The sequence below is a fragment of the Dromaius novaehollandiae genome, chromosome 12, assembly GCF_036370855.1.
Source record: "Dromaius novaehollandiae isolate bDroNov1 chromosome 12, bDroNov1.hap1, whole genome shotgun sequence".
In the NCBI taxonomy this organism is placed as follows: Eukaryota; Metazoa; Chordata; class Aves; order Casuariiformes; family Dromaiidae; genus Dromaius; species Dromaius novaehollandiae.
Window position 1 is genome coordinate 11,795,664 of NC_088109.1, and position 23,045 is coordinate 11,818,708.

Here is a 23,045-nt window from a genome sequence, read left to right on the forward strand (position 1 = left end):
GCTCCTCCCAAACTCCTCCTGCTTCACTGCAAAGCAGACTTCCAGAATCTCCAATGAATACTGTTCCCTGTGCCAGCTGGAGATTGCCTCATCTCTTCCACTCAGTTCACTAATAAAGCTATCACACAAAAAACTCTCGAAGCTTTCACAAGACAGGCAAGATTCAAGGGAGACTTGCAATGGAAACAGCATCTTTCTAATATGTTTAACTAGAAGGACATGAATTCTCATCTCTTGACATGAACAAGAATAGCTGCACCCTTAACACTGAGTGCAGTCTTAACTCTCTGTATCTGTCTAAGCCTTAGTTGTGGAGTAGCCATTAATGCCACCATAAAGAGTCATAGGTAAGGTTATCTTAAGATTTCAAAATATATTTGCTTGTGATTTTGTGGGTTTGCTACTATATACTACATACTTTTCCCCTTCCCAATGCAATAGAGAAGAAGGGGTATGGAAGACTCCCATTATCAATATAAAGGACTTTGAGAAACAATCTAAAAGAAGCAAGTTACTACACAGTGCAGCAGTTTGAAATAAGAATCAAGGTTCTGTATTTAGGTAATGCTGTTTTTAGAGAAAACATTGAGATATCTCACTGGCAAGTGTCTCAAGGTTATAATGATTTCGAAAGAGCATATGAAAAATAAAGCAGAAGGTGCAGTCATACTTCTCTCATTGTTGCTAAATGCACCACGTATGGATCCACCCACTCGCACCTCTCCATCTTGCAAGTCTTCTAGCACAAGATCCCTCACTGGAATTGGCTGGCGGTACAGCTGGTAGCAGAGCTGTTCGTTATGGGTGATAGTTCGAGTAATCACCAACACTTCTTGAAAGAGGAAGACGTGCAGTTTCTGTTAAAAAGTAATGAAGTATTATTCACTTTTTAGAACACCATTAAACCAAATTTATGTAAACATGTGTTACCTAAAGTTGAAATAAGCATTCCTTTCTTCCCGCTGTTTAAATTTTTTATGACTCAACAGCATATAAATATTCATGTAGATACACCAATTAAAAAACTTATAAAATTATTTTTTCCATCCTCTTCCCAGTATCTCATGTCATGATCCTAATTCATCTTTTAATGTTGAGGCCTTTAAATGTTATGCATGAAATTTCAAAGCTTTCTCTATTACAATGCCTTCTATTTCACGAAAACTATAGCAGCCTGCTTATGTGCACTCTTATTCTGACGCCCACTTTAACTTTTCTCTGCATACCACTACTCCCTGTGTAACTAACAGAAAGGCATTCCTATTTATCCAGCTATTTTCAATGAGCAATTACAAGCAGCCCTTTTACAATTCATATGCTGCCCACAAACATCAGCTTTGCTACAGCTCTTTGAAGCTCAGAATATTACTTTTGCTCCTGCCACCTATTATCTTTAAATTCATGCTTCTCCTTTTGTTTTGCAGTCTCCAGTGGCTTCCAATAATAAACAAACTGATTTAATTCATTCCACTTGATGTCATGCGCCAAAATTATTATTTTTTTCCTCTTTTCACTGCCAAGGTTTTCTTTCCAATTGTGAGTAATTGCTCTTTGTTTCTAAAGTTGATCTGACTGGCAATCTAAACAGACAGGTTTTTCAAGTTTTAAGAACAAAAGATAGATCTTCAGATCCCTGTAGCTCAGTGTCCCATCTTCCAGTAGATCATGCTTTGAGAAGACTACAATAAAACAGCCAATTCTAGCATAAACTTTTCCCAGTATACCTCTGTACTCTTCTGACATTCATGAAGCCCATCTTAATTATATCTTTCCACAACATTCACACACATGCCTTATGTTATATCCATGAATAGTCCAATTTTCTTCCACTTGCACCTCTCTAAGTGTTTGCAGGACTTGCACCTAAACTTTTTGTCTGTTCCTTATTCTGCAATGCTGTCAACTTTGGCATTCCCAGCCACTCTATGCAGTCTGATGAAAAATCTATCCATTTAGAGTTTCAGCTTAGCAGCTATAATAGTTATGATCCAGGGCATCATATAACTGCAAATATGTTTGGCAAATAACCACTTTTTCATATAAATTAAATACAAAAGAAACAAAAATGTCTAAGATTAAACATTTCAGGTACATATCAGTATGAATTTTTCCACACACACACACCCTTTTTTTTCTTTCCAAATATTCCACATTTACACCAAATTACCTATTACATATTGGAATTTCATCATTTTAAAACTCACTAGTTTCAAATCATCAACCATGAAATTTTGCAGATTGTTCAAAATGTAAAGCTTTTTTGTTATGGCTCATTTTAGAGGGAGTCATATGAAACTCCTTTCAGTGGGGGAAAACTCTTATTTCGTGTAAAAGCTAACACTTTGTAATAGCTGGTGTAAAAAGGAGACTGACGACGTTGAGGTATAAATGTTTGGATCTGGTTTTCCCATCCAAATCTAAGAAACACAAACAAAAAAAAATATCCCACACTGTCAAATGCATTCCAAGAACATGCCACTGTAGAAACCCCCCAAAAGATCAGGAATTATACAACACTTAATAAATTGAAAAGAAATAATTATTTGCTTGTTGCTATGCTACCAAAGGCAGGGGTGGGATGGATGGTGTAAATAAAGTTGGCTGTAAGATAAAAATGGCCAGTTACTTCCTGCTAGTTGGCTTTTTATTAACCACCTGCCTCATCTTCGTAAGATAAACCAGAAAGCAGCCTCTGTTTCATCTTTCAGTCTCAGCTATACGGCAAAACGTGATCCATCTATACTGTACATATGAACACACTACTTCAAAGCACTCTCAATGCTGAGAAATCCATGTAGAAGTCTGCTGATTTCTTGGGGGGGTTCTTTAGCTTTCATGAGCTCAGTTAATGAGATAAAGATCTTTTTCATTTTTTGTTCATTCAAAACTATTTTTTTTAATTTGAACTAGGAAAAAAAAATCTCAGAATTACTGATTTCTAGTCTATTAGTATCTCTATTAATCCACATGTTTTTTCTTCAAAAATGGAAAGACTTAGCTTATGACATTTATCAATACTGAAGACTACTGGAGACTGGAATTCATATACGACATTTCTCTGATCAATAAATTCTCTCTGAACCTGCATCGAATAAGCAAGTAAAACATGCTTATTAACCGCAGCGTCTGACAAATCTAAAATTTGTTAGGGCATTTTTGCATATTATTTATAGACATTACAATCATGTCTCTGAGACCAGAAATATGTATGTTGAGACAGACACACATAAGTTTAGTATCTACACATATAGATATTCGACTGCTGACCAAAAAGCAAGTGCTGTAACAGTTAACAGTTAATACTTATCAACTTCCTATAGACAGAGATTGAGTTGTTTCTGTATATTACAACTTGCAATTACTCAGAACTCATGTCACGCAAAATGAAGATATCGTTAAAAGCTATTTATGACAAAATATTTGTTCCTTACCACTCCCCTGTTATTCTTCAGTTCACCATGGCAGCATACAACACGTGAATTATCAATCAGTGAGTCCCTTTGGCCTTCTTCAAGATAAATAAGTCTTTCTTTGTAATATTGGCATTCAGATTCACCAGTCTTTATGTTGATTTCAGCCACTATACCCTGAATTATATTTATCTGTGGAAAAGCAACAGTGAAAACACACAAACTTTGATTTGACAGTCCAACATTCAGAGCTATCATCTCCTAACTTAAACTGTAGCTGCAATAAAATTCATTTTAATTTACAGTCTATTTTAATGAATTCTATGAAGTCCCTGTCTGTAACAGTATTAATATTAGCAACAGAATAAAGTAGACTACAACATATACAGGCATTTTGCTTTTATCATTGTTTGTAACTACTACTAGAAAATCAGGTATTTATCTCTTTATATCAAACCTAAATACGCAGAATTAAGATAAATAGGTGAAAGAAATACAGTCAGAGATGCATTTTTGTCAGCTGAAATGTGCCAATAAATGTGACAGGACAAATAACCTGCCTTAATATATTTATTTAATATAGATTGTAATTATCTGAAAATTGCTACATTGTATCAGAGAACGAGAAACAAGAACTATCAATATCCTCATGCTGCAAAATATGCAACTAGCTCAAAATATTAAACAAGTTTTCTCGACTTTTGTTAGTTATGAAAGTTAGCCTTTAGAAATAAGGTAAATTAGTTTTATTTTACAGTTCCACTACTTGCATATACCTACAGCTGTATAGTTAAAAGGAACAATTATTTTGCCTTTTTTAAATAAAATAAAATATGAAAACTTTACCTCTTCTATAAAAACATGCTCCCCAATTTCCCTATGCTTTGCACTTTCTAGGACCTTGAGATGAATATATCCCAAAATTAAAATATGGCTCCTTACATAAGGCACATGGATGTGAAGTTCTGCTGATTTCAGTCAACTGTAATAGTGATCACAGACTGCCTAGGCTGATAGAATTCCTCTATGAAATAAGGTGATGGTGGTGCTGGGGAGACAGCCGACACATACAGTTGAGCCTGTCCGGCCAAACAGATAACTGATCTACTGAACCAAGGAGATTTATATCGGGGATCAGCTTGGCCTGATATGCTTATAGCACATTGCCAGGCAGGAAGGCAAGAGTACTTCATAAGCCTTAAACACTGTTCAGAGCTAACCACATACAGTAATTTCTGCTTCCTAATTTATCTTAGCAAATATACAATTTATGAAATACATCACTTCAAAGATAGACAGTGTTCTGCTGAAACAGAATACCACCAAGGTATATAAGACTATTGAAATATCAAGAAAAATATCCTGATTTTATTTTTTTAAACAATTACCAAATACAAGTAAGTACCAGAATAAGCATTTCAAATATTTTTTTTAAAAGATCTTACCAGACATTATGTAGAAAAACTTCAGAAATAAGCAGAATAATTCTTTGAGATATTTAGGATTTTGCGTGTTTGTTTCAAAAGAATATTTACAGAGGAAATGTACTTAGCGGAACTATAGATTACATACAAATTTGAGCATCCAAGCTTCGAATTTTCACCACAGCTGCCCAGTCTTACAACAGAAAAGTTGAGCTGGGCAACGGATTCAAGGAATGAATAGCAGAACAGTAGCAGTCGTGTACATGTGCTTTGAAATACAAGATTTCCTAAGAGAGCAGGCCCATCATTTTTCAGCGAAGAAAGGCTAGAATCTATGAACTACGTAAATCTAGGCAAATCACAAATTTTGGCCTCAAAGTATAAATGAAATTCAGTTCTATTTAAATTTTAATACTGTTCAAAAGCACTAGGCTACTGATGATATTTACTTAGTCATTAATTTAGAAGCATGTTTCAAAGAAATTAATACAGGTCTTTTATGAGGTTTTCTTCAAAGAAGAAAGGTAGTTTAAGGTAAACTCATCTACTCCCAGATACATGTTTCTCTCTCTCTCTCTGTCTGTGTGTACACACTGGATTACATATATGGGAAAGGGAACAGAAATCTTGGAAAGCTGTCAGAATAGCTGAATCAGGTCCTTTTCCATTAATAAACTTTAAAACCTTGGATTTTTTCCTCTGTTTTTACTTCAGACAGCACAAGACTATTCAGAATGAGAAAGAGAATGAAGTCCAACTTCAGCAACACCTCTGCAGATGATATTAAATCTAGATTCAGAGATTATGTAAAGGACTCAAGCGGGGGAGTAAAACTCATCTAAACCATCTAAAACCTAGAAATAAATCTCCATATTACCCAATTTAAATTACAATGGAAAATGACACAGAGAGATAAATACAAGACAGACAAGGACTGGACAAAGGCTATAGAAAGTACTACCGCCACCACCACCACCCATTTTTGGTACGACTTCACTACTGAAATAGGATTTAACTGGGGGAGGGAAGCTAGATATATTTCATGCTAGATATTTCATGGATTAGTTTCAACTGTTCATAAATGTATTAGCATTTCCATATTCTATGCAGTGTCCCTGAATTCATTAATCAGCATAATTAACGTGCTGTAAATCTTATAAAAAGCAGAAACTCACAGCTTCTTCAAGGTGCTGTTGATCTGGATGATCATTTGGTGTATGCCTCAAAATCTCTCTGAGCAGTAATGGGTATTTAACCAAACGGCTTCTTGGGATGTCGAGGAAATTCCAAAGGTCCAGCTTGCGACTGAAAGGAGACTCTAAGCAGCGCTGCAGGAAATCTTGCACTCTGTGATCTTGTTTCTTGTGATCCAATAAAGCTTTGGCTGCTACTTGATTGCTGCAGTAGCTATCATAGGAGTTTAGGCAAGGAAGCTGAGGAAAGGAATAAATTATTCTGCAACTGAAGTGAAACAGTTTGCTGTATAGAAAGTTCCAAGCAATTCAAGATGTTAGAAGAGCTAAGAGTCTACCTTCTGGAGAATTATCCACAATTTATTGATGGTAATGTTTCCAGCATATGCTGGAAGGTTACAAAGGTGTGAGACTTGTCCAGTTTTAGATAGCAATAAGCTGATCAAATATATCCTCCTGATTAGAATTTAATATAAAAGCATCTCCATACAATTAGATTTATTGTATAAAATAGTATATGTCTCTTCCAGCTTCCACACAGAATTAAGGACAACATTTTGCCATCAAAACATATTTAACATGGGATGTTAAGCATAATAATTTATGCAACTCCTAAGAAAATAGCAGTTACATGCTGCAATGAGCAACATGGAATTTTTCCTGCTAACTTATAATTGCTTCCTTTGTTAAAGGAACCACAACAGCTAACTGAATAGTTGATACCTTATTGAAGCCGATCTTGTAGTCCCTACTCTGTCAAATTTCTACGTTGCCTTCAAGAAACTTGACCAAACTAAGACAGAAGGATCACGCCTGAAGTGTGGAAAAAAATGCTAGCTTATATGTTGATTGGAACAATATATCCTTTTACAAGAACTGCTATACTTACAAGCATATGCAAAATCTTCTGTAGAGGAAATTAGACTCAGACATATTTGGACCAAGAGAAGTTCACTTGTGTTCAAACACACCAGAAAATAAATGTATTTAAAATTACTTTATGTAAAGAAAATCGGAGATTATTTTCGACATTTGCCAGCTATCATTAACCATATGCATTATGTACTAGCAGTCATGCATGTTTCATGCCTTTACAATAGGACAGTGTTTCACACAGAGCTGTTTAATATGTTATTACCTAATCCCTTAAAAATTGCAAGCCCAATTTTTCCTGCTAAATTTAATAACTTACAAATTCCACAGAATAAACTTTTCATACTTCTAAATCCTTCAGAAAGAGTTTATTTTTTCATGCAATGAGTAATTTTATTAAGAAACAAACTAAATCTGTTTTTCAGCATTTATGTTGTTGGTTGCTAATAAACAGTGAACCTAGCAACTTTTTCTTCAGCAGGGCATCAATAGCATCTCTCTTGTATCACTGCCTGTTTCCAAAACTTGTAGGAAATTAATATCTTTGATAACACTAACACTCTATAAACTTGACTGAAACAGAATGACAGTCAAAAATGATTATAGGACGCATTTATACACCAGGTAAACTTCATTTCCCTAGAAAACCAGGATAAAAATGGGGGAAGATCCTTAAATGATAAACATCAGACTAACTCTGAAGTCTGGTCCTTGATTTTTATTTGGAGCAATTAAAAATTGCTTATCTCCTGAAGAGCAAGAGCTTTAAAAATCACATCCTAGTCTAAGTCTTTTCATGGAAAATCCCTCAAAAGAGAAAATATTTCATTATCTCTCTAAACAGTTGCCTTTACCTTTTAAAAAGGCATTAAAAATATATTTTTGAAATGTTATGTTAGATATGGAAAGAAAATTGCATGATAAACATAAAAACTGTTACAGATCAAAACTAAAATTGATTAGAAAATCTGCCTTACCCAACCCACAAGGATATGGCCAACGTGTTCTGTTGATCCATCAGACTTCCTGACTTCTTGAAGCCGCCTTAGAAGATCTAATGATAATTAAAAAAAGAAGAGAAACTTCACTTCCTGTACCGAATGACTAAAACCATATTGAATAACAAAGCAGACAAAGAATAGTCTTACCTTCATGTAGAGGAATTAAAGAGTCCAATGTTCCAAAAATTTGGTTCAACTCTTGCTCTGTCATTATGGAAAGTTTAAGCATAGGGTCATGATATGCCTGCCAAGAAAAAGTAAGAGTTCCACAATTAATATAATATTGGCAGCTGAAGAATCAGAAATAATATTTAAAGCTCTCCATAAGTAAAAACATACAAATGGTTGAGAATATTTTAAAGATTCATAAGCTTATCTTGAGCTTTCTGGTTAATATTTTAAAAAAATAAAAGCACCACAATTAAGTGTTTCAGAAAGCAGGAAAAAAAGAAATATGCTTTTTTTGTTTCTCTTCCTGTCTTAACAATTATAAAAAGAAATGACTATTTAAAAGTGATATGAACAACTGAATACTAAGGGTGGGTGGGTGGAAGGGCAGTTTGTTTTTAAACACAGACCTTTTTTGCTAACTTCAGATCTTCTATCAAGTCTTCTTCTCCCTGGGAAAGTTCAAAGATAGCCTGTAAAAAGACACAAATATTATAAAATATCTTTATTTAAATAGTATTCAACTTTAAAAGTTGATATTATATTCTGAACAGCTGCTACTGTTTAGCAGAATTTCTCTGCTAAATCTAATTGCAGGAATAAAATAAGGCTTAATTTGATAGATACAGAATCATGTGCAGTACCTCTAAAAACATGGCCCTGCCAGATTGCTCATAAAATACTTATCTGAATTAGCCGAAGAAGTGAATTTTTTCAGACTGATGTGTTTCCAGAGCAGGGAGACATCTTCAGCATTATATTTTGACTCAACTACATCTTAACTAGTTTAAAAAATATATGGTTTATACATTTGCATAGAAGCTTGTTATGTTTTGTCTTAATAAACACACTGGCAAAGTTTCCAGGTTGTCTAACAGGTCAAAAGACAGATCTTCATTAGAACATTTCTTTGGTAGTAAGCACTCTTATTTTGGTACCATTTCATTTTGTTATGAATGCAGACCTCTACTGAACTTTCTGTGAATGTTAGCTACTTCTCTTGAAGAAGATTTGAGACGTTAAATCTGACAGATTAAAAATAAACACCACCCTTTAAACCTTCACACATCATGGGCGGACATCTACAGATAGTGTGAGTTAATGGACAGCAACCACAGAAAAACCATGGCAACCATGAGACTGAACTATTACCAGCTGTGCAATTTCACTGCTGTTCCCTGAGCATGCAGGGTATTCCTTTCCTATATAACAGGCTTTCACTTGTTCTGATTTCATCTGGGTATCTATCCCCCACATGTGAAAGATGACTTGGCTACACTCATCTCACATCTGGACTATAATAACGCAATATATTTGGCCATATGACCACCAATGCTTAGGAGTTTTCAACTAGTATTCAATACTTTAACAGAGCTCCTCGGTAAAAATTGCTATGGCGAACACATTAAAATTGTGCTGTGCTCACTACAATGACCTCCTAAAAGCATGCAAGTTCTATTTAACTTAAATTCTTCAGCTGGCCTCTTAGAAAGTCTCAGGCTTATCTTCAAAGCACTCAGTGGCCTGGACCCCTGGTATCTTAAAGATCAACGAAAGTTTCAGGGTGAAGATTGTGATCAACAATTCTTCTGGTGAAGCAATAACTTCCACAATAAAAGTGTCGCTCACCTGTGCTGAAAAAAGTTTGCCTGAGGACTGCTCAAGATCATGAATGAACTCAAACCACCACCACGTGTGCTCAAGAACAAACAGAGCACCAGTTGTTCTTTTAGCATAAAAATTCCAGGAAAAATCTCCTCTATACATTCCGTACTCTTTCTAAGAAAAGATGAGAGGGCACATGAGTGACAGCGACTAGTGTACTTAGCACACGACTGGAAATGATTTAGATGTTCCCTTGAGGCAGGCAGCGTAAGAACCAACATGAAGCAGAACCCTCATGTAAAACTCCCATGAATACACCTCATCTATTGGGGCTGTATGAAGGGTCCAGGGGCCTGCCCCCAGACAGTAATGAATGTTATGTTATGCAAAGTTTCCACGGTTTATTTTTCAACAAGCTGCTTTTAAATTTCTCAATGTTAAAAGTTATTTCCTATGAATTCTTATACAATGTTAAAACCTGCAAGAGAAATGCCTGATCTTACTGTTGTTTGATTTATGACTAATAGTCCCTGAAGTGTTCTGGGAGAGATTGTTATAAGCTTTGCTGATACTCCTGAAAATTTCTGTAGAACTTAAAAATCCTTGATACCTAAATTTCCAGTCATTTAAAGGAAGTAGGACTCCCTCAATGATAATATATATAACTTAGTAGTAGGGTCCTGTAGTATTTCTGTATAAACGGATCTAGAATGTACCAAAAAGCTTATGACGTAGAATTTCCACCTCTTTTGTCTACCCCGCTTAGACAGAGGGCTTCTGTCAAGAAAAGACAATTTAACCTAGTCATTAAAGTAACACTTCTCTTCTTACTGATTTCAGTGGGAGCTTTGCCATTGACATATAACAATATGAACTATTCAGAGTTTGTCTTGTAAAACATATTAATAAGATGACCGATTTTTTTGTTTTTCTTTGGAAGATACATCTTAGGATCATCATTTCATCTTTCTAGCACTAAAAACTTCCTCAAAAACCCTCTTTTCCTACTGGGGTAATGACTGCATTTTTCTGTGAGTACACATCACCTCATGAATCCAGTCCTGAAACAGCATGCTAAAGTCTGATTACCAGAACAACGAAATGGAACATGAAAGATATCAACCACCATCAATTGCTACAGAAACTATCATACTATGGAAATATGATGTGCTTATTTAAAAAAAAATAAATCAATCTAATGTAGTAACTTGAATTATAATGGATCAGGGATGGAATCCTGTTTCTACTGGAGGTGGTGATGTTCTTTTTGCTTTCAGGAAAGTTTCAAGTGCTGTCCTAACACCTACTAGCATTACCCAACTCCACACTTTAAAGATGACTTTCAGAAGTGAAATTTGTGGTAAACAAAATCATACCTCTTGACGCTTGATTTCTTTAGATGTAAGCATGTGATTGACACAAACATCAAAGGTCTCACTCCACAGTTTGCTGTCTCTTCGCTTTGTGTTAGCAGGAGGCATATTTCGAGACCATGGTCGTGGACTGAACAGATCTGGGCGATTGTCACTACGGAAACTGATAGAGCGCTGGTAATAGAAGATAAAATTTTATCATTAGAAAAGTTTCACATTACACATTTCAAAAGAAGTTATATACATATATAATTTAGTACAATGAACTAACAATATCTGATTAGTTCCTTCTGTGATATTATAGCATGTTTAGTACTGCGAATGTAGGAAAAGTTATTTTAACACATCTTTCTGGAAGGCCAGTACTTTCATTCCTGCAATGACCCAGGTCCATGTCCTGTTCTCAACGTATGTAAAACTAAACAATGCATTCATATACCATGCAACAAAAATGAACTACCAGGATAATGGCAGAATGGTAAGATATATCAACATAATTGAGCAAAGAAATCAAGTTTCTATTCAGTAAACAGTCAGACGGGAATAAGTCATGCATAACACATATCCACTTCATTAGATTCCTAATACTTAACACTTTACGATTTAATACAAATTTTAGAGGCAAAATCAGTATGAACAATTTTGGCTCATTTTAGAAGAATGATTCAGTTATTACATAGAAAATTCCAAAAGCCACTGTAGCAAAATTTGATGGATAAACTCATCTTGCATATCAACTGTAGAGTCCAACTGGCTTATCACAGTACCAAAGGGGTTGGGGGCGGGGGGGAGGTGATGCTCAGAGAAGTCTCTACAATAGGTCTTTTCTTGAGGATATCAGATGAAAAGGTGCCTTTACATGAAACACACTAATAGTCTTAGAAAAAAAAATGTTTCCTCAGTTGGGCAGAAAGGAGGCTTATAAAGAGAGACTGTCCTTCAAAACACCACCTCTCCTCTTACCTTTTAAGTGTCATGCTATCTGATAGTAGCAAATTTTTTTCTTAGGCTTTTAGAATCATGAAAGATTCAAATGGTATCACTATTCCAGATAAAGCCATAGGCAGGATTATTTTTTTAGTGTTTTAATGCTGTGCCTGACCAAACTAATTTTCATACATGAAGAAAATCTTTCAACCCATACCTTCCTGTCTCTTCAGATGTATCTTAAGAGTAAGAAACTAATACACGCAGAAATGTGTGAAATGGATATGGCTGAAAAGAGAACCCTCACATTTTCTTTAAAGAAAAGGTATCCACTATTCAGTTTTTAAGGTTTATAACAAGCCATATTCATTTCACACCACTTGTTCTTCCTTCTTTCTTAGCACTTAAAGAAAATGCATTAAACACAATCAGTGCCAGGAGGTAACAAATGACAAAATACTAATATGGAAATTATTGCCGCACATTTATTAATATTTCTGTAGCCTCTGAACTCAGATAATGGGTACCAGCGCCTCTATATCTGTTATGTGGCTTGGTCTTAGACTTCAATAAAAAATCCTATTTTAAGTGACTTTTGAGAACCGTCACATCCATTTGCCTGTAGACTCTCAGTAAGAGTTCAGGCTAAAGATGGATACTTCATGCTCTCACTGTGTTATTTTCAAAAGATTTCCTTTTTGCTTCATTAAACTCAGAGGCTGCTTTTTCAGATCCTACCTCTGAAATGCCTCAGGTACTCCAGATTGTTGAAATAGTCTACATTTTTGTTTTAATTTAAAACCTATCTTACACAGCAGTCACCTTTCATTCGCCTTGGGTAAGAATATTTAAAACACAAATTCTCTGCATTTCTAAGTTGAAATCATCATGTACAAAGCAAAATAGTTGAAATTCTCCTCCCAAGATAAGAACTCATGAAATGCAAACAGTGACTGTAAATGCAATGTTTTTAAAATATCAGAAGACATATTACATAAATAAAACCCATCTTTTTTAAACAAAAGATATTTTGAGTTCTCCTTGGTAACTGACAAACCCTTAAAATGTATATACATACATATATATACATACACATACACACACACAAACATGTATTTACACCAACCTTTCAAAACTTTGCAAATCAGGTGCTAGTCTTCCTTCAAAGATTTAAGAAGATAAAGAAACACACATGAAATTACATGCTTAATTTGTTCTTGTTATAACAGATGAAACATGGAACCAATTATTTTCACATGCAAATGGACACAGTTGGGGAAAAGAAGAGGCAGGTGTGTTGCATCCACAAACCACCAACTAGGAGAATGCAGCCAAGCAGAACAGCTGTCACTCCATGACCCACAGTGGAGAACCCCTTCCATGCATGCCCGCATACATCCTCCAGTACACAGCTCCTTTGGTGGTGGTGGTGGTGTTTTTTTAAAAGGAATGTTTCATGTGGAATGAAGATATTACTTACAATGAAAAGCATCAGACAGAACTATCTTTAAAGTAAGTATATTGATCTTGAAACCTCTTAACAAAAAGTCATGTATTGTGTTACAAAATGACATGCACCCATACGTAAGGTGTAATAACAAACTGAAATTATGTACGGTCTGCTCCGAGAAATAAGCTTTCACACCAACTGAGAGCATTAACCTAAGCTCCTCTGCACTGCATCAGAATGCCTCCTGCTGTTCTCTACAGCCCTGTACCGTCTACTGCTGCACAGAAGGGGCACAAAAAGGCAAAGAGACTCAAAAGGAAACTAAACTCACCCAAATCCTGCTTGCTTACTTAGCACCTCTGCTATCTAGATACAGTAAGCACCCCATATTTAATCAATTTTTCTCGTTGAGCAGCCTTTTAATTATCAAACAAAATATACCTTGCCTAAAATTTATAAGGAATGTTGTGTTGAGAACATCTGTAATTGATACTATTGGAAAAAATATCTCGAGGAAAAGGACAGAAAAGCTGTGCGGCATTACTGAATGATGAGAACAAGGTTCACTTCAAAAGCGAGTGGCTTTGTCTTACATGTTTCCTTGTTTTATACACTAGCACAGCAAAGGCAAAGCAGTTACTGACCTCACCTGATATATTGAAATCTAATTCGGAAAGGAATCACATACTTCAGTGTGGAATTGAAGCTTATTTTAACATATTATCTTCTCCTTTTTTGCCTGTATGTTCTCCAAATTGGCTTGTAAGAAGAGCCAAGCTAATGCAACACCAGGGAACAACTATTTATTGCTAACATTAATACTTTGTCACTTGAGAGTCAAGTAAACTTGAATCTTTAATGCTGTAATAGACCAGAATGTCAGAGGCAAACCTAATATATGTCTAATTTAAAAAACAAATAAATAATAAATGCATTCAATAAAATGCTCTGATAGTCTAAGATAAATTTACAACACCATTGCAACCATCTCAATTCTATTGTTTAACCCATTTTCCCCCAGATAGACAGACCCATTTCAATTTAGTGGATGAGAGATCTAAATTTATGTTCTGATGGTGATTTTCAAAAACAAGTTTAAACATACTCTGATGGCACCCTTGATTGGCACTTGCCATGTAGAAGTCACTGGTGTGACAGAAGTCTATTCAGGAATTGTAGAAATGGCAAAATAGCATTTCTACATTTTCAGTCTATTAAAAATGTTTTATTAGTTATGGTCTCCTTAAAATACATGCCCAGGATACTGGTTAAAAAACTATGCCCCTTAACAAAGTTCGGGGTTATTAAAATTTTCATATAGCTTCAAAAATTAGAGGGCTGGAGGAAAATCAGGCTACAACCCCTGTTTTTGTTTCCTATATTTATCTGGCTGCAGTAACTTGCACAGGCTAATACAGGACTGTTACTCTGAAGGGTCCGTGTGTTACTGATACTAGATCATGCAATACACCAACTGTAATTTCAGCTGCAGTAAAACAAACAGCTTTATGTACTGGAAAAAGGGACCTATACATGAGTCCCAGCATTCAGAACTGATGTTAAAAAGAGTTTTCTTCTCAAAGATTCTCAGAATTTTGTGGTATCCTAAAAAAGATAAAAATAATTTGGACTCCATATTTAAACTCAAGATACACTGATGACAACTGAAAATGCACCGGAAGGTAGCAAGACTAACTTCTGTCTTTGGCGTTAGCTGGAGTTCATTTTCTGATCCTATTTTCAGCTTTTAAGCTGAATAGCACGGCTGTGAATAAGACCAAGTAGAAATCCAATCTTCACAATCATTAGTCTAGGTTGATGCAGACTGAAAATACAGCTATGAAATAAGATGTTTTTCCAGGTGGATAAATAAATAGGTATACCTGCTTAGCATTTGGTATCCTGCAGATGTACAGACAGACTCACTCTGTCAAAGATGAAGCTTAAAGCATTATTTTAGTCAGTTAACCTACAGTGCTCTAAGTGACAGAAACACAGTGATTATAAATAGTCAAAAAAAAAAAAAAAAACACAGAAGGCTAGAAAGACTTCATATAATTTGTGGCTTGGTTATCTTTGTGAAAAGTACTGACAGTAATGTGCAAAATGCTAATAAAATTAAGAGATAAGATACACAAAAAAATCAAATACCTCTATAAACCAATAAAACATGCAAAACTTCAGCACTTATAAGAAAATATCTTAAAAGAAACACTACTAGATCTCAGGTACAGAGGTATTTCCTCCTCGACCTGCATGCAGAAGGTTCATTAACACAAGATGGAAATGACATTTACAGAGGTAAGGGAAATTATGCACAATAAACTTTTTCTCATCTTAGACACATCTTTCACTGAGCAAGAATTGTTTAAGAAGGTTTGTATAAAATCCCATGAAGGAAACCCAGCATTTTCTAATAGTTTTTACTGATGCTGTTGGAGTGGTCTTTCGGGTTGAATGTTCTGCTGGTTTGGTTTTGGTTTTTTTTCCAGGCAAAGAAGAGGAGTTTATTTTGGATTTTGTGTTGATGATAGTAGTTTTCTTCATTTTACAGATACAGAAAATTCAGCAGCAATCCAAGAAGAAACATGGTTTTTGACTGAAATATCTTAGCAATAGAGAGCTAACATACGGAAAACTCATCCAACAAGAAAAATTAACACTTCATTTTCTTTTAATTTGCAAGTATTATTAAATGGGGAAAAAACCCACCCTCTATATTGTTCCACAGGGCACCATGACAGTCATGTCAATACATATTAAAGTAAAAAATAAAAGCAAAGCATTTACCTAGGGGGGCAGTACAGATTGACAGAACATTTTAAATCATTCCAAATGGGGCACCTGAGCACAATGTGTAAGATCATTCTTCTTCCCTGTTCTATTGCTGTTGACAAAATCAAATAAAAAGTGAATTTACGGAGAGCCACGGAGGCATTTTTGAGAGACATGGCCAGCATCCATCCCTTGGCAGTGGATTCAGACCTAGCACTTGGAGATCATTCAGGTTGATTTCTCATCACAGCTCCTTCAAGCACATAGTTACTTGGAGGAGATGGTATGAATAACATCACAGCTTAATCTGCTTAAAAGCAGACAGCTGATTAAAATATAATTCTTAAAATCAACAGGAACAGAGTGAGATAGAAATGCTCCTAACAGTAGAACTTGCAACAAAACCACCTTTTCCCCCGTTTTTGTCAAGATTTGCCCTGAAACACATTCATGTAGCCCTCACTAACATTTAGGGAAGCTGCTAATGCATGAAAGCATAGTTTGTTTCTGATAGTCTAAATCAAACTTCATTAAATACAACATTGTATCGGACAAGCCAGCGTCAAAGGCATTCACTACAGACCAGGGTAGGTACTTAAATGAGCACAACAGCTGTCTAAGGCTGTGAAAGGGGAAGTGCTGTGCTCAGAAGCAGCTTAGCCAAAAATCAATTCACTTTCCACACTCCTCGCAACTGGAACTAATGTAGTCCTTCCTTCAGAGTCGGGCCAAGTTGTGCTTACAGGCAGACTGTGGAGGAGATTTATACACCCCAGGGAACACAGGCATCTCTGCTCCAGTCACGCTATCATATACCTTCTGGATCAAACACAGTCTGAAGCGAGCTCAGCCATCTCACCCTCCCCCCGCCCCATAAATGCAGTTTTTGCAAGTAGATGGCTGCACTTGCAAAACTGTAGGGACAGAACACAGGAAACGCCACGTTAAACAAACCCCGTAATATGTGCTTGCTAGATCAACTACCACTACAGAATATTTTTTCACGCCTTTATATGTATTTGTCATCAGATTCCTAGCTGTAAAGAAGTTTTTTTTCTCTCTCTCTTTGATTAATGACAACATTACGAAAGCTCTGATTGAGCTAATTTTGGTTAAGTAACCTTCTTAATAAATTCAAGATATTTTTGCATTTCCTCTCTTCAGAGCAAATAGCCTTGTTACATAATTCTCTTTAGATTTTACACAAGCCTTCTTACTTGCATTGTTTCAAAGAGGAAACACTGAAATGTTATAAGCTTTCTAGGCCAGGCCCACAGCAGTATTTGAGCCCTGTTTTGCACTCATCCGAATCAACAGCAGTCAAGCCCACAAAGGTCTTGAAGTCTCTAGGCCTGAACACATGAAATACTTTACAAATTTAAGTTCCATTAGTCTCCAAGTATATTAAATATTATGCACTTAATACGGAAACTGAAACTACAAAACGATTTAATTTCTAAATTGCATTTCAAATTTGCTTCCTCTTTATTACTTTTATAATCAACTTCATAAAAATTACTCTTTACAGCTGGTCACTAAGCCTTTTGTTCAAGGAAGGTCAAAGTTCACAATACAGAAAGAAATTTAGCAATCCTGTGTTACTATTTATACCATAAATAACAAAGAAACCAAACAAAATTAACAGAACATACCACGGAAAAATTCTGTTCTTCATTATAATTTACACAGCAATTGTCATACTCCTTTAATACATTAACTTTTATATACTATTGGTGTAATAGTTTTCTTCCTGGTAATTACAAAACGTGAATTATCTGGACAGAGAAGTGGTTTTTCAAGTGAGAGTCTTGAGTTAAAAGTTGATTGACTCTGTAGCCATAAATTATCTAACCTGTTCATTGCATTACACTAGTGTGTGAGGCTATGTTTATTTGAAATATAATTATAAATTGCATTTTAGCTAGGAAAAAAAAAAGATGTATTAATTTTTAAAAGCCTGCTGATGCCTGACTGAACTCTCTGACAATCACAATATTGAATATGTAGCTGTTAGTAGAGAATAAGAAATATAAACCATCTCATGACAATTATGGCAGTTGCACAGTTTTAACCACAGCGTTTTTTCCATTTGTCAGTACAACTCCCCTCTCCATTATTACTGCACCTTTTGCTGCAAGTGGGAATGGCGAATACTTTTTGTTGCTGTTTAATTCGACATATGTAAAACATCAATGATATACACTGTGTGTACGCGTGTATGTGCGTGTACACACACTCCCATATATGCATGTATGGGCAGCATGATTTGAAAAGAATAAGCCTAGAAGAAATTGTGAGTATGCACGTATTCCCCTTGTTGAAATGCAACTTAAAACAGCAATATGTTTACTGTTATTACCTGAAGCGTCTGGCTGAACCGCTTCAATGGAGTGGCCCGTACAGGAGGAATGAGGCTTGCTAGTGATGTAACTCTAGAAAGAGGCTTGGCCCGTTTGGTACTTGGCTCCTGTATTGGGGGGGGAAGAAGGAAAAAAAAATGTGAGCATAATCAGATAAACATTGCTGCTGGTTTTGCTGATTTTTCTGAGAAAGCATTATAAAAAGCAAGTTAGTAAGTCTGGTTTAATTAGGGTAGTAAATAAAAAATGGCAGTTTTTAATGCTGACAATGACAGATGACTTCAGGTTGGTACATATAGATCCTGGAAATGGTTGAAATACCGTGTATTCATGGAGCAACTGACATAGCTGGGAGCAGGGGAAGAGAGAAGGGTACAGAGAGACAAAAACATGTTATTATACTAACTCAATTTAAAAATAGATTTTCAGCAGTGCTCTGCAGCTAATGCATGCTATGATAATCTTGTCATTGAAAGGAATACTTTAAAAAGATGCAATATGTTTCTTTGCTTTCTAGCACTGTCAGCACATGATTCTATAATCAGTTAGCTGTATTTCATTCTAGCAAACACAATTTAGACAAAAACCTCTAACTATTTGTAAGTGTCCTTTGAGTGTACCTATGGAACATACCTATATACAAAGGCAGATGAATACATTAATGACATGCTTACACACATTTTATTTTTGCATAAAATAGAAAGCAAAATTGAAATAAACAAAAATCTACCATAAAACATTCAATTAAATGTTTTTCTTTTCATATATACTTTTAACAGCCATTATGCCCCCTTTTAGTAATACATAACCACTTCAATATAATACAATAATATGCCAATTGTTCTGCAGAGAAGAAAAATATAAACAAATACCATAACACAAGAAAAGTTATTATAAATACATAGAAATAGAACAGTTACCCTTGGCTTCCTAACCTCCATCTGACATTTAATGGATCTTGAACAGCACATGCAAAAGGCAACTTTCGACAGAAAAAGAGCCAAATCTTCCAAGTGAAGTTAAAAAACCCATCCAACATCATATTTCAAGAACAGCCTAAAGCAGTTCATCTTTCTTTCTCAGCCATGCTTATGAAGTTTGTGTAGGCTTCCTATGCCTTCAATTTCCTAGACATAGCTTTTAGAAAATGCATCATGTCTACTATCCTTTTGTTCAGAGACCCAAATCCTTCTGTAAATAATGCAGATTCGTCATCTTTTCTGGCACCAATAAAAAAGAAAAAAGAAAAAACCAAACCACTCAGCAGCAATGATCGTGATCTGTGTTACTGGCAAGAAAAATTCTCCCATTAGCACAGCAACAGAGGAAAGGTGAGAAGCAGCTACGTATTTAATTTACTTCTCAGCAGGCAGATTTGGAACTCCATAAATGTCTTCTGAAATGAGGGACAAAGTGTTAAACCCTGTAGCAAAAATAATGTATTCTTCCACACAGGAAACCTAGCATTAAGGCATTTTAGCAGCCTAAATCAAGCTGCACCCTTATCTTCAGCGTGGCACTGCAATTCATATTCCTTCCTTTTCAGCAGCCATCTCTTCAACACAGGTTTTGATGGAGTATTTTTTTTTTTTACGTCACTGCAGCACCACTAGCATACTTATTTCATCCCCCCCAACACACCGAAACCTATGAGCCGCCACTGTAATTCTTCTCTAACTGCTCAGTCATCAGCTGCTGCCTTTTTTCTGATTATCCAGAGTGCCAATCCTGCCGCACAACTACTATCCCGTGGCTGAGCCTGCTTGTTGTCAATCACGCTGCACTGCAGTGAACGGACACGCAGCGCCAGGCAGCGAGGCAGCCCGCGCTGCGCCAGCAGCACGGCTTTTGCTAGCAACTTTTGCTCTACTTTAGCAGCAAAGCTTACTTGCGCACAAGTATTATCTCCAACATTACTAAAGCAAAATCTGGTACTCAAGGCTATATGAACCTTCCAGAGAACAGGGAGAAGGGGATTACAAGAAAGAATTTCCTTCTCCTTCACTGCTGTATGCCCTCTGTTATCTCATAACTTTGCTGCTGCGTGGATGGTCTCTGCTTAAAAGACAAAACTGATTTAAAGAAGTACAACCTGATCTATAGGCATATCTTCATAGCCCTATCTTGTCTGAAAGTTAAAAACTCCTCAGTCTAAAGGACCTTTTACATAGATATTGTGATCTACTCAGTTTTGCACACACAGTCTTTCAGCCTCTTAACACAACTGTAAGCCCAGAAGCATGTGAAATCTGACAATGAATGAAATTATGAAAGAAACATATCCACATTTCACTGCATCTCCGCAGCTTTTCATTCAAGCGCGCTGCAAAAAATTTGAATGAATCTTCCTGAGTAGTTTGAACCTAAGCATGAATGGCACAAGGAGTGAAACAAGCCTATCCTCATCCTCATCTGAATACTTCCACATACTCCGCACGTGCCTGCAGCTGAAGTTTTACACAGAGCTTTACAAGTTTTACATTTTATTAATGACCGCATGAAGCCTGCAATCTAAGCACTCAGACCAGGACCTAATTTGCTCTGCTGTGTGGGGCACATAAACCTCCGGCAGCTGTGAAAATTGCTGCACAGCATCAAATAACCCTGGGGAAAATTAGCCCAAGTCAAAAGAAGGGAAGTCACCTTTTTTCCCTTGGAGAGCAAGGAAGAAGGGAAGAAAAGTAGAATGATTTCACTTTTTCATCTTAGCCCAAAGAGTCTCTGAAACCTTTACTTTCTCCTAGCCAGGGTCTTCCAGTAGTCAAAGGAAATTAGCTAATATGTTGCATGCAGGTGTGCTTGCAAAGGTCCTTTCCCTGCTATCACAACTTCCCATTCTGTCTTCTTCACCTAGTGTATCGTATTCAGATTTTACCCTGAACAATCTGATCAGAATTCAAACCAGTACATGTAGTTCAAATTAAGAATTCAATCTTATTAAAAGAGATCAGCATTATTACTGAAATCTCTCCAATACAATTATTTAAAATACCTCACTGTAAGGGGAAATACATCTATCCGTAGCATTTCGGGTGTCATCTCCTTCGGAGAAGTCTGACAGTGAGAGCAATCAACACTGAATTGCCCTTCCGTAGTGGAATAATAAAGCTTGCACAGGTCAGGCTTTGACTCTGCAATGAAAACATAACACTACCAGAGCAATTCTAAAACTGCAAGTGAGAAATACTGAAGCTTTAAGGCTTTTTGTAGGAGTGTCACAGCAGTCCTGTTGCATGTTCCATGTCCATTCTGCCTCTGCTTCTCCAGCTCTCTGCATGGCCCCCTCTGATCCAGTGACACACAGAAGCTGAGCAGACTGCTGAGGCCAACGATCTGGACAGGAAAAAATTCCACAGTCAAGCGTATAGATGAAGAGCGAGTTTTAAACAGATGGTTGTTTTCTAACCAAAGGCTCTGTTCTTGGAAAGACAAATGTGTATGAACAATTCTGCTTTACCCAGAGATACTGAGCAGAATCTGGACTTGCACGTTAGTCCAGTAAGATCAGGGGATTGCATTCCAGATGCTGCTTCCTAAATCTCTATTAAAACAAACAAAAAAACCACCTGCTTGTGGTTAGGAGTTCCTAATACATGTGTTCCTTATTTTACTGCTATATTGTCTCCAAAAATCTCTGGTTTTCTAGTTAACTGGAGGTCCCACAATCATAAAATCTTTTGGGGTATGAATCTAAGCACAGGAGCTCAGAAGAACTGCGCGATTCCAGCGTCTCTCCAGCACGAAGACGCTCCAGCAGGGACACATTCTCCAGGAAGAATGAACATGAGACTCAAGATCTGCACCTCTGAGTGTGCTCAGAAGACCCGGAGACAGCCGAAGTCATCCATCCTTCCTCCCTCCTTCACATCTCTCCCCGCCAGTTCAGGGAACTTAGACAGAGATGGCATTTAGGGATTTAGTGGTTGGATCCACTTGCAACAAACTATTACCTATCCAGACTGGGAACTGGTCCAGGTTATGACAGAGAAAATCCAGGAGTTAGAATGGTTTGCCTGGCCTTTTAAATTTATTATTGGTATTAAACTAAACATTTCAGAGTTTTGAAATAAAACTAAATGTTTTTCAGAGTCATGAAGGCTTCCTAAAACAGTAAGGGAAGCAAGTCAGAAAACAAAAGATCCAGACTACAGTTTGGCAAAGTTTCCAAAATGTGGAGCTGGTATATGTGAACAAGTGATGTTAATCTAACAGTGCTTTAAATTTGATATAAGGCTAAATAAAGCTGAGGGAAACATGAGTGCAGAAACTTCAAAGGCTAAACAGTCAAGCAAAGTCAAATTAATACCTGACTAGGCTAGAACAAAGAGCAGATGGCTTTTGGAGGGAGTTGCACATTTGAACTCAAGATGACTTCAGTAAGATTTGCATATTTGAATTCACTGAACAGAAAATAAAAGCTGGAAAAGACTGTGTGTATATACATCTTCAAAAAGAACTCTTGAAACCGAAAAATGGAAAAATAAGC

At 36.3% G+C, this 23,045-nt stretch overlaps 1 protein-coding gene across 8 annotated transcripts in view; it reads right to left on the minus strand.

Moving 5' to 3' along the window:
- ARHGEF3 (Rho guanine nucleotide exchange factor 3) overlaps positions 1-23,045 on the minus strand; it is a 144,599-nt gene that overhangs the window by 2,561 nt on the left and 118,993 nt on the right. For all 8 annotated transcript variants that reach the window (XR_010391259.1, XM_026096238.2, XM_064518930.1 and 5 more), the window contains 8 exons: positions 18,559-18,666; positions 11,051-11,221; positions 8,480-8,542; positions 8,049-8,145; positions 7,878-7,954; positions 6,010-6,267; positions 3,432-3,602; positions 671-857 (listed from right to left, as the gene is read on the minus strand). Coding sequence is in view for 7 of the 8 variants with exons in the window: in XM_026096238.2 (XP_025952023.1) it covers positions 671-857; positions 3,432-3,602; positions 6,010-6,267; positions 7,878-7,954; positions 8,049-8,145; positions 8,480-8,542; positions 11,051-11,221; positions 18,559-18,666 (1,132 nt within the window). In the remaining variant the exon portion in view is untranslated. The remainder of the gene's footprint in view (positions 1-670; positions 858-3,431; positions 3,603-6,009; positions 6,268-7,877; positions 7,955-8,048; positions 8,146-8,479; positions 8,543-11,050; positions 11,222-18,558; positions 18,667-23,045) is intronic.